General features: G+C 33.7%; 2 protein-coding genes across 2 annotated transcripts in view; both read right to left on the reverse strand.

Annotated features, from left to right (window-relative positions):
- Positions 6,954 to 8,583, reverse strand: LOC107628779 (ubiquitin-conjugating enzyme E2 28). The gene is made up of 4 exons (XM_016331379.2): positions 8,391 to 8,583; positions 7,998 to 8,125; positions 7,442 to 7,546; positions 6,954 to 7,349 (listed from the first exon to the last, which is right to left on the reverse strand). The coding sequence occupies exons 1-4, from the start codon at positions 8,458 to 8,460 to the stop codon at positions 7,206 to 7,208; spliced, it is 447 nt and encodes a 148-aa protein (XP_016186865.1). The 5' UTR covers positions 8,461 to 8,583; the 3' UTR covers positions 6,954 to 7,205.
- The window catches only part of LOC107632261 (rac-like GTP-binding protein RAC1), a 10,783-nt gene continuing 8,209 nt past the window's right edge, over positions 9,385 to 11,958 (reverse strand). Inside the window, exons 4-9 of the mRNA XM_021118010.1 lie at positions 11,366 to 11,472; positions 11,174 to 11,283; positions 11,026 to 11,089; positions 10,209 to 10,273; positions 10,012 to 10,077; positions 9,385 to 9,928 (exon numbers count right to left, since the gene is read on the reverse strand). Coding sequence (XP_020973669.1) covers positions 9,827 to 9,928; positions 10,012 to 10,077; positions 10,209 to 10,273; positions 11,026 to 11,089; positions 11,174 to 11,283; positions 11,366 to 11,472 — 514 coding nt within the window. The 3' untranslated portion in view covers positions 9,385 to 9,826. The remainder of the gene's footprint in view (positions 9,929 to 10,011; positions 10,078 to 10,208; positions 10,274 to 11,025; positions 11,090 to 11,173; positions 11,284 to 11,365; positions 11,473 to 11,958) is intronic.

Below are 11,958 nucleotides of genomic sequence, written 5' to 3' on the forward strand. Positions count from 1 at the left end.
TAAGTTTTGTTCGATAAAAATATTCAAATTTTAGTTTTTTGTTGATTTTTTAATAAAATATTTAAATTACCTCTATTATTTATTTTTAACCTCAACTACTCCATCGTTTCTTCTTCCAAAAATTTCGAACGTTTACAATCCTCTATTGTCACCAAAAGCATTGCTTTTACTGAATTTGAGGTTAACATCGTGCTCCTCTGCTCTGTCTTATCGTGTCAATTTTAGGGTTTTTTTCTGTCACCCAAACCCAAAATTCTGACTCGGTGTATTCTTAAATTTAAATAATGGATAAAAAGAAATCAAAAGACCCTTCCCAAACCGACGACTTAGCTTCGTCCCTCTCACTATCGGTATTTTCTCCTCGCTCTTTGCCGCCCCGCTGAAAGCAAACACCGCCCTTGCGTCCTTATTCTTCGACAACAATTCCTTTTAGAAAAAACTCACTCAACCTTTTCAGAGATCAAACGAACAAATTTAAATCCCTAACAATATCGGATCTGCACATTATGACATCGACGAAAAAAAAAAAGAAAAAAATCTTAGAGAATAAGTCTTCCGCCAATTCTGCAATCAAAATTTCGAAGAAAAAGAAGAAGAGAAAGTATCACTAATCAATTGAAGAGGTCAAAAATTTCGAATTGGCAATTGAAAAGAACAATAGAGAAGAAGAAGTAGCAGTAGCAGCTTGAAAAGGAGTGGGGCAGAGAAAGTACAAGTGTGGTGGTGGTGGATGAAGAAAAAGAAACATCTTTGTTGAAAGAAAAGATGGTAGTGGAGTATAGGGATAATTTTAGGAATTTTATTAAAAAATCAACAAAAAATTAGGATTCACATGTATATAATTTTCTTGTTTAATAGATACTTTTATTAAATACAAATAATTATTTTTGCTATGCAACTCTCCCTAAATATATTATATCAATGTATACATACACCAATTGAATACGCTACATATATGATACATCTACATACACCTTTCTTTTTTTTTTTTTTTTTTTTTTTTTTTTTTTTTTTTTTCTCGTGCCATGCCATGTCCCTTATATTAACTTGATTGAAATGAATAATTGAATTATTAAAACAGTTCAAGCATCAAAATCACAAGGGTTCCCCACAGTGATGAATAATGTAGAATGATATTAAATAAGAAAGTTGGTACTAAATACATGGCCTACTCAACTGCATATTTGGAACCACATATTGATGGGGGATATGCCCTATTCTTTCTGAAATAACAACAACCATAAGCATTTCATTAGATGCTGCCATTCCATATATACATGACCCTGTTCAAATTCTATCATCATCACTGCTATCTTTGAATTCTTTATTATGTGTGGTAATGCCTGTTCAACTGTTTTTGTATATATATACTTTCACATAGGAGCATAAATAGCATTAAACCTAACTACTTTATTATGATTGGTAGGTGTCTAAAGAAACTAATAGTTTTGGCCAATGGAAGCTGATGAATGAAGAATAGTGGTGTGGTTTCTTCACTATTTGATGAAATTGATTGACATAAAGGCAAATTAAACCTAGTTTCATTCATGATTAATCAACTTGGATTAGATGTGTCATTTTAAGAATAATAGAGGACTTCTTTTTTAAATTATTTAAGTGTCAATATATAACTATTATGGTAATACTCATACGTTTACTAGTTCTGCCACTAGTGGAGTTAAGCCCCACTTTAGTCCTTGAGATTGGCGAGTTGCACTGAATTAGTCATCGAGATTCCAATTGCACTAAATTAGTCTCCCAAATTCAAAAAAATGCACCACGTTAGTCCTTCTTCCAATTTCCGTCACCGGAGCACTGACGCCGTCAATGACGTGGCCAGTTCTTGCCACGCTGGACAGAATGAGACGAGGTCGTTTCTAATTTGGCACTAAACACCCCTTTGAATGACGTCGTTTGTATGTGATGAGAAATAAAACGTTAGGCACCCTTTTTTTGTTTCTACTCTTCGTCTTCTACTTCTCCATCAGTGCAGAGAAAAAAAGGTTTCTCTTACATGAGTGACCCAAAATAGCAACAGGTGGCTGCAATAGGATTTCTCGAGACCATTGGAACACGACGTTCGCTGTGCAGTTGTCGGAAGAGTACGTTTGCCACTACAGGGATCTTCTGTGTCGTTACTGAGGTTAGTGAGGATGAAATTTTTTTTTTCAAATTTAATGGAATGCTGTGATGTGTGTTGATCATGGTTAAGTGTTTTGTATATTGTCAGTTCACAAGTTTTAAAGCTGATTTTATGTTAGAGTTTTGTTTTGATGTTTTGTGGAACTGTGTTTAGGGGTTTCTTTTTATGCTCTGTTTCAATGGTGGAAGAATTAGCACCCATCGAAGGCAATAAGCCCGCTGCCCTGGCTGATAACACTTCACTACCCAACATCACAGAACCAACAAATCCTGATGAAGCTGTCTACGACAAAGAGAAACCAGGAGTTACAGTAAGATATCACTTCAATTCATCTCTACTATAGAAAAAAAAGAAGGTTAATTGTGGTTGTAGTGTGATGGTTTCGATTTCAAATTGTTGGAATTTTCAATGGCCAAAACAATTGAATGCCCCACTTGAGGTTGTTGATCCTTAGATTGCTGATATATTTGAGCTCGAAAAAGCTAGGCAATGGAAGGTAATTTATTTACATACATGTTATTGGTCATGAGACTCTTCATTTATGCAGCTACAATTATTGCGTGCAATGTGATTGCAGAGACCATGAAACAACAAAATTATTTCTGTTTCAATCGTGGTTCTGTTCAAAATTATCGCACCTAGGGAGAACATTACATAAGAATTGGAACTCACTTTTCTTCTTTGTGTTCGTTCACCTCTCGATAATTCAACAAACACAATAATATACAGTGGCTAGCATTTTGGATTTTATTATTGGACTCCTGCTTCTAGTCCAATTAAAAAATTGTTGCCTTTCTTCCTCAAGGTACATTGATATGGCAGAAAGACTATGTCAGAAGCGCGCCCTCGAGGCATTTAGGTTGGATCCAGCTAAATGGGGAGGTAACTGCACAATAACTATATTGGTATACCCTTTTATTTGGCTTTGTTGATTGCACATTATTTCATCTTGTTGGTCATTGGCCTGTTGTTCTAATTGTTCTAAATTTGCAGGTGGACATGATCTATTCTTTGTGATTACCTTTTTTTTTTTATTTTTTTCCCCTTTCCTCTTCTACCACTTGAGGCACACGAGTTTTTGTTCAGAATTCAGAAGTAGCATTTAGGTTGAATTCTCTTGTAAACTTTTTGCTGGTTAAATTTCAAAATGAATGCTTATGAGCTTTCTTGATATTCAGTAGATTCTTTTAAAATATTTAGATGTCAATTTTTCTCATATGTTATTACCCATAAACTACAGTGAACGTTTAGCCTCTATCTGTCAAATTTTCAAGTTTATACTGCATTGCTAAAATCTCATGACAGAATCATGGCACTTAATCTTCCTCATGGTGGACATCTTTCTCATGGATATCAGGTATTTTCAATTTCCATCATCCACCATTTTCTGTGATAATGAAATCTATCAAGTTCATGGGTTATTGGTAATTTCTTTTGGCAATTTCTTCAAGGATTAGATAGAAATCACTTTGTAGTTATTCATAAAAATTTAATGCTTTTATTACATATCTATTTATGTATAATTCTTATTAGTTGAGACTTTGTTAGGGTTAGCCTCTGTTGTGGACCACCCGAGAATAGGGTGGCAGTCACACCCACACTACTCTGGAACACTCGATACTCTACTAGTTTCTTTGAAGATCCTTCTGTTTGACCGCAGAAAATTCTGACTCGCACTTGCACTCATGATCCTAAACCCAAAAAGCTGCACAGTGAGAAAGAAGACGAAGAACCAGGAAAAGTGGGTAGAAGAAGAAGAGTAAGAAGTTAGAACAGAAATCTTGGTTATAAAAGGGGACAAGGACTAAATTGGAGCTAATCAAATTTATTGCCATGTCATCTAACCATTGTTGGGTCCAGCGTGGCAAGAACTGGCCACGTCACTGACGGCGTCAGTGCTCCGGTGACGGAAATTAGAAGAAAGATTAACGTGGTGCATTTTTTCGAATCTGGTGGACTAATTTAGTGCAATTGAAATCTCGAGGACTAATTCAGTACAATTCGCCAATTTTAAAAACCAAAGTGGGGCTTAACTCGCCACTAGTGCTTTTTTTTTTTTTCGTTTTTTCTTCATATACCTCAACCTCATGTACAAAATATGAAACATACGCTGATCTGTGCTTCCATTTTCATTAGGAGTAGCAACCACCCTTTGAAAAAAAATTGTTAAAAAAAACTTGGCTTATCACACTTAAAAAAATGATTCATAGCATTTGATTTTCTCACTAAACTATTATTAGAATTCAGATTAAGAGTGCTTAACTCAATCTCAAAATTATTAGTTCATCAGGTAAAAAATGTCTTTCACTCTTAAGTCTTAATTATTATTTTTTTTATAAAAAAAATTTTTATTTAAGAAAATAGTGGAACGACACTTATAAATTACAGAGAACACATTAGATTTAAGACTAAAAGAAAATAGATAATCTTTATGATTTGAGAAGAAGCACTAGTTCGATTACAAATAATCTTATAAGATAGAAATAGAGACAAATCACAATCTCTTTTATTTCTAATTCTACACGAAAAGTGTTGTAACACAAAAAAAATCTTCTCTTCTTCTCCAAATAGATCTAAAAGTTTTTTGAAGATATTTTTATGCGAATAACAAGTTTTTCTCGTTGTATCTTCATTATGTACTTATAATATCATATCTAAAAGAGTCCCGTTAGTGAGTCAATAGGGTATTTGTACAATATGTACAATGAGTTGCTTATTTAGCTCAATATGAGCTAAAAATAAAAATTACTCATGAAATAATAAATTTAAAAACTCTTATTCAGTTATTTCACATCAAATTTCAAATTTCAAATTCTCCAATTCCAAATTTTTAAAAAATTCAATTAGTTATTTCAAAAAAAAATAACCATCTGAAATCCTCCAATACTCTCTTCTTTTTCAACCGGCGACCACCCCACATTCATCAATAATCATCTCATTTCACCGTCGCTACTTGGCTTGCCACACGCAACTCACCCTTAATAAAAATAACCATCCACTTAAGGAGAAAAATAATCATCCGCATATCTAATGAATTGAACATCTAACATATTTTAATTATATATAATTAAACTCAATCCAATCAAAATAATCATCTACATAAAAATAAAACAACCATCCGTATACCTACTAAAATGACCATCCTAAATTGACCATTAAAATAGAAGAAGAAGATGAATAAACAGAAGAAACTATTATTGTGGTGAAACATAATTTTGAAGGACTAGTCATGACAAAAGCGGCACTGTTGTGAAGCATAGGGCTCAAATCATGAAAGAAACTAATCATGCTTGGATCCGAAGAAGAAGAAGAAGAAGATCATGGTGGTATCATCGGTGAGAAGAGGCTTGAAGGAATGGGAGAAAGCGAAGCCGGTTCGGAAACAGCGGCAGCAATGTTAGGCTGAGCGTCGGAGGGCGAGGCGCATCGAGCTGACCGGCGGAGGTGAGGATGGTGTCGGTGGGAGGATGCGACGGCCTCGGTATGGCCGGTGAGAAATTCAGTGACGCGAGGTGAGAACCGGAGAAGATGACGGTGAGTTTTGAACGTGTATTGGAAGTTACGGTAAAATTAGAAATAACCGTATATAGTGTGAATGGATTTAAATACTAATTTTAATTTTATCTTTTTTTTTTTAACTCATTGTACACACTGTACATAATTAATATTGGTTCCCAATACTTTCTCTATCTAAAATACCCATAAAAAAGACTAATACATCACAAAAGAAAGAAAAATAACTTCAAAGGTTTTTTGAAGGTATTTCAATTATCTTTTTTTTTTTTTAATCAATATTGCATTTAGATTTAAAATTATCTAGTGAGAGATGCGATTGGCAAAGAGCGAAAGTGAGATTATAACTGTAAAACAAGAAAAAAGATAAATAATAAAGAAGAAGAAAAAGAAAAGAGAAGAAGATTAAAGTGGGGAGAGAGCCAGGTCACTGCAGCCCTGACTGAGGCGGTGGCGACAGTCCTCAGAAAAGTTTCATACTCTGTCGTTCTCGGGAGAGAAAAAGGGGTTTTTGTGAATTGGTGTAATTCAAACCCTTTTAAGCAGTTTATTAATAATTATTTATTTAAAAATTTTATTTTTAAGGAATATGAGATTGCTAATGAGAAAGTCCAGGAGTCAGCAATTTTTATATTTTATGATCAGCACTTAGCCATAAAAAAAAAGTGAGTGATCTTCTACTATTAAATGTAATCTCACACAATTAGATTACAAAACATAAAAGTTGCTGCCCCTAACACTCTTCATTTGTAATATTTCCTTTACGTCTATAAATAATTGTTTAGGATATAAACATTTGCAGGTAAATGGCTAATAATAGTAAATTGGATAAATTTTAATATTATATTAAAATTGAAATGAAGTGAATCTAATTCAATTCTAAAAATTAATTCATAAAATGAAAATTATCTTATATTTATAAATCGATAATATTAANNATAATTAAGCATTAATTTAGAATTTTTAAAAAAGTAAGTTCAAGAACCCTATGGTAGGGTCAAATATTCGTGTGATCAACAAGTGGATAACTCATGTTAAACATATTTTTTTAGAGATTTTTATTTTTTGGTTATTACTATAGTACCTACAATTAAGTTCATTTATAGTTTTTTCTTATCACCAAAAATTGGTCATATTTAGACTAATTAGACAAGAATTTAAAAGTCCCCAATAAAATCTCCTTAATCTTTATAGTAAAGCATGTGCTGAGTTGTAACATAATATAATACCCTTAACAAATGCTATTTCCCTTCTAAAATATCTATTTTAAAACAGAAAAAAGTAGTAATTAGTTAGATGCTGACCAACTATTCATTTATTCCAAACATTCACCAAGAAGAACATAACAAAAGTTTCAAATCAGAATATCATTTATTTAACTATACTCCAATTACAAAGTTAAAGCCTTAGCCTTGAGATTTGAGAACCAATTCTCACATGCATCCAACATGGCTTAATTTTCCAAAGCCATATTAATTATAATACTTTTCAAAGAGTTGAAGAGACCAAAAAGAGACAAGTCCTGCAACAAGATGTTATTATTGTTTATTTAGCCCATGGCATATTTCTGAGTCCAGCTTCTAGCAGTGGACTCATACTTTATTCTATCAGTCTTGCACATATGAGCAATCTCAGGCACAAGAGGGTCATCAGGATTTGGATCTGTTAGCAATGAACATATTGACAGCAGCACCTGCATATAATCATTAGCTTTAACAATCAGCATTTATACAACATATCATATCATGAAACAGAAGAAGAAAAATATATCCATTCATGCATTACCTTGGATATGGTAAGAGCAGGACTCCATTGTTCTTTCAGTATATCTAGGCAAATATTGCCATTACTGTTTATGTTGGGATGGAATACCTTGGTCCTGAATGCAACCTGCAAAAAGTTCACAATTTTTTGTATTAATCAGATTCATTCAACCTTTTACTATTTATTGTTCATCCACTTCCTACAGAAAGGACTAATCCTTTTAAGGTTAAGACTCCATACATACTGCCAATGATCCAACCCTTTTATGATAACATAAAGTTATAAACATGTTTTGTAATGAAAGTTACCCTTCTGATTAAAGCTGCTTTGAATTTAAAATAAGCTAATCAAAACACAGACACAGTGCATATATATAAATGAATAGAGAAATGATATTTGAACTACTTTTTTATATATTTCTTTTGTATACCTTCTTTTTATGGTATAAAATACAATTTTTTTTTTTTTTATCTTCTCTGACATTTTATCAATCATTTTCAAAACTAAAAATGGAAGATGCACAAAAATATTGCATATAACATTAATGGATGAATATGGTGAAGTTTTTGGGCTGTACCTTGGGAGGTTTGAAGGGATAATCAGGAGGGAAATGGATAGTGACAAGGAAAACACCACCAGCATAGGGACTGTCATTTGGGCCAATGATTGTTGCTTGCCAATGGAACATGTCCTCACCCACAGGGCCTGAAAAACCCACCATAACAAGTTAGCAATGCAACAAGATTACAAAACATTGTAGTATTGTTAAAACTGATATTAAAGGCCCAATTCAATCAATAAGGGTGTTGGTGAAGTGGTAAAGACACACTAAGGTCCAATAAGAATTCAGGTTCTATTTCTAGATAGAACACCATTTGGGAAGACAAATATGACTATGATTGAGAGTTGAGAGGGATCAATCTCTTTACCTAATAATAATGATAATAAGAGCATGGTTTAAGTTCTTTACCTGCACTGCATGAAGTTGGAGGGTCTCTCTGCAAGTCCTTGAGCTCCTTCAGGATTCTCTTGGATGCCATTCACTTGATATTAGATTTGTGGAAGAAGAAATCAAGAGGGGAATGATTGGAGAAGGCCAAATAATGAAAAGTAGTACAAAGAATTCTATGAGAAAGAAAAAGAGGGTTGAAGCCATATTTAATGGAAGCATATATGTGGTGTTTGAAGAGAGATTGAGTGGAATCAAGATTAGTACCATTTGTCGTTTTTGACCAATGGAAGTGGGCACAGTATATATTCCTCAGGAAAAAGGGGGTATGATAAGATTTTGAGAATCAAACTAGCTTTAGGAAATGGGGAATGTGTGAAAGGTGTTTGCCATTTTACTTGTGTTTTAGGCTGCTCAAACCTTTACCTTGTTAATCTTTCAAAGTTTTAATTAATCATAAGCACTTTAAGTTACTGCTAAGTTGTTTATTTAAGAAGTCATTTTAATAGTTTATAACCATATTCATATGACACTATAAACACTAATGAATTTTTGGCACCTGTCGTCGTGTGATTTATGTAGCCGATTGCATGTTATTGTTTGTTACAATGTATCCAGCATCTGTCGACATTTTCAAACATGTCTCTTTCTTCCTTTTAGGCCTTGAGGTACCCATTTCCCTTGTGAAATGTACCAAATCCTAAAACCAGTGATGCAAGATACAAATCTATTGGATGCCTAATAATAATAGCCAACCATTGAGTATTTGATAAAGTCACAAGTGACAGATGAGTCCAGATTTGTTCTGTGAATCTTAATAATACATTGCATATTCCCATGCATGCACAAAGTTGCTGACAGCTTAGGATTCTCTTTTTGTTAACTAGCAGCATGCATTTTCCACTTTAATATGGGATTATACTCTCCCTCATAATTCCATAATCATAACCTTCTAGATTGTCAAAGCTTGACATCTTTGATATTTATCCCACACTAAATTAAAATTCAGGGAACAGATGAAAGCATGAACCCTTAATCAAACCAACTATATTTCAGTCTGTTAAGCAGCTAACATAATTACATATACTTAGTTTCATATCAAGGCACATATGCAAGCACTTCCTACATTACATTACATTACAATCCAAATAGAAACCATGTCCACAGAAGGAAATGGTCATTTAATAGTGTCAATACAACAGGTAAAACAGCCCAGAAGAGCACTAGAAGTTTGTTCATGCCAAACATATTGAGATTATGACTGTGTACACAGATCCTACAGCCAGAGAGACAAATAGATTGATGCTTATTAGCGAACCGTAAATGTGGTCAGTTGAGCCGGGCGATTTCTTCCTCTAGGTTGGAAATAGTATATAAGATATAGAATGGCAAAGACTACCAAGAAATGGCTACAGTCATGTCATCCTCTGCCAACTACCAATTTAGAACTGAGAAGATCACAATATGGAACAGGTTTTTTGACCCTTTCTCTTCTTTTTCTTCTGCTTTGGAGGCTGGAGAACTACTTTGATGGCCGCATCAAAAACAGCCTTCACATTCTGTATTCAAAGGCAGATATCGTTAGGGCCGTGATATTATCTAACCTTTGGAACTTTTATAGATGCAGAGAACATATATGTACCTGCTGTGTTTTTGAACTACATTCGATGTAAACTGGAGCACCGATAAGTTTTCTCAGTTCCTCACCCTTCAACAAAGAGAGAAAATCAGATCACTAATGTATAAAGTAAGCAGATGGTCTCTCTTATGAACACCAACTGAAGGCTAAAAGGCAATGAAATAAGACACAAAGCGATAGCAATGAAAGCTAGGAAGTACCTGCACTGTGGTGATAGGCGCTGCACCAGGATGATCTTGAAAAAACTGCTTATCATCCCGAAGATCTACACAAGTTGCATATTCAAGAAATGCCCAAGCAAGTTAATAATGACATCTTTACAAGGAAACCATTAAATACATATAATTAAGTTAGCACTATATATGGGAGAAGACAAATTCCAAAAGAAACCATATGAAAAATCGAGACCAGAGACAATTTTCAGAATAGAAATTCTACTTTTGTTATTGATCATCAGAAATGGAAATTCTAATGAGTCAATAAGAAAAGAACTTATGCAAACACCAGCTCCACCAAGGCAAATTACTCATGTTAGTAGTAGCAATCTTCTGTCACTTTAAACTTCCTAATACTCTTCATAAATCAAGTTTTTTTCAAGATTTATCAACAGCCATTTACTTTTTAAAACAATCATTACATTATCCTTTTAGTTAAACAAGGAGGTAAAGGGCAAAATTAAGAAAGCATTCCATGAAATGGTTTGGTATATCTGAATCAATTCTTGATTAAAGTCATGAATTAGGTAACCTTCGAGGATGAACTTCCTTCTCTAAACCACTACTGAATAACAAGCAATCAAAGGGAAAAAAATAACAGCAATGACATTGGAATCCAGAATCTATTCCCCAACTTTCTAATAATGAAAGAAACACAGTATGAGTAAAACACAGCAATTAGTATGATAATATGATGAAACTTCACAGGATCACGGAACTACTATCATGCTGAAGGTTATCAGGTAGGTAATAAGGGCATCAAACATCAAGAAGATAAAAAAAGAAAGAACAAGAATCTAACCAAGTTTTGTTCCAACAAGAATAATTGGAACACCAGGAGCATAATGCCTCAACTCAGGAATCCACTGGAAAAGGAGGAAAAGAAAAAATTAGTCCAGAGTAGAGAGAAAAAAAAAACAATAATAATAACAAGTATATACCAATCTTACTTTCTTGGCAACATTTTCATAGCTAGCCCTGCTTATGAGAGAGAATGCTAGCAGGAATACATCAGCTCCTCGATAGCTTAAAGGTCTTAATCTATTGTAATCTTCTTGGCCTGTTCCAAAGAATTTGAAAAAAAATCAAAACCAAGATACTCCCGAAACAAGAATTGAGATATAAACAGTGAAATAACTTACCAGCAGTGTCCCACAAACCCAAATTCACAGTGCTCCCATCCACAACCACATTTGCGCTGAAATTGTCAAAGACAGTTGGAACATAATCCTGTTGCCAATGGATACAAAGAAACACAAGATTATTGCAAGAAAAATCTAAGTCCTAATAGCCTGATACACCAATCTCAGCAAAGCAATTTACTTGGAGGGATCATTGTAACTCAGCAGAGCAGAATCATGTCAAACATAAAGACAGCATCTAAGAATCAAAGTCAAAATCAAAGATTTCAATAATTTCCCCCCTTTCACCCAACAAATCAGGCCAAATTAAAAGTCTTTCTAGCAAGTGTACACAAAATTGATGGAAAAAGAATCACACTTTTTCCTTATTTTGAAGAAATCTTGGCATTATCATGTCCAAATAAAAGGTCCAAACAAATTGACAAAGAAAATACACACCAAAAGAAAAAAAAAAAGCAAAAACATACATAAAATTTAAAAATTACAAAACAAACCCATTTCACATTTTGAAAAGAACAACCAGCTCAGCTGCATCCACAAAATCCCCCAATATCATCAAATTCACCTCAAAATACAGCTACTTAACACTTGAT

This window comes from Arachis ipaensis, chromosome B03 (genome assembly GCF_000816755.2).
Source record: "Arachis ipaensis cultivar K30076 chromosome B03, Araip1.1, whole genome shotgun sequence".
Lineage (NCBI taxonomy): Eukaryota > Viridiplantae > Streptophyta > Magnoliopsida > Fabales > Fabaceae > Arachis > Arachis ipaensis.

Excerpts from the sequence above, each read along its gene's own strand:
- LOC107628779 (XM_016331379.2), bottom strand. The coding sequence starts at position 8,460 with ATGGCATCCAAGAGAATCCTGAAGGAGCTCAAGGACTTGCAGAGAGAC. Across the intron at positions 8,126-8,390 it reads TCCAACTTCATGCAGTGCAG|GCCCTGTGGGTGAGGACATG; the intron begins GTAAAGAACTTA and ends TGGGTTTTTCAG. Across the intron at positions 7,547-7,997 it reads ATCCCTTCAAACCTCCCAAG|GTTGCATTCAGGACCAAGGT; the intron begins GTACAGCCCAAA and ends AACTTTTTGCAG.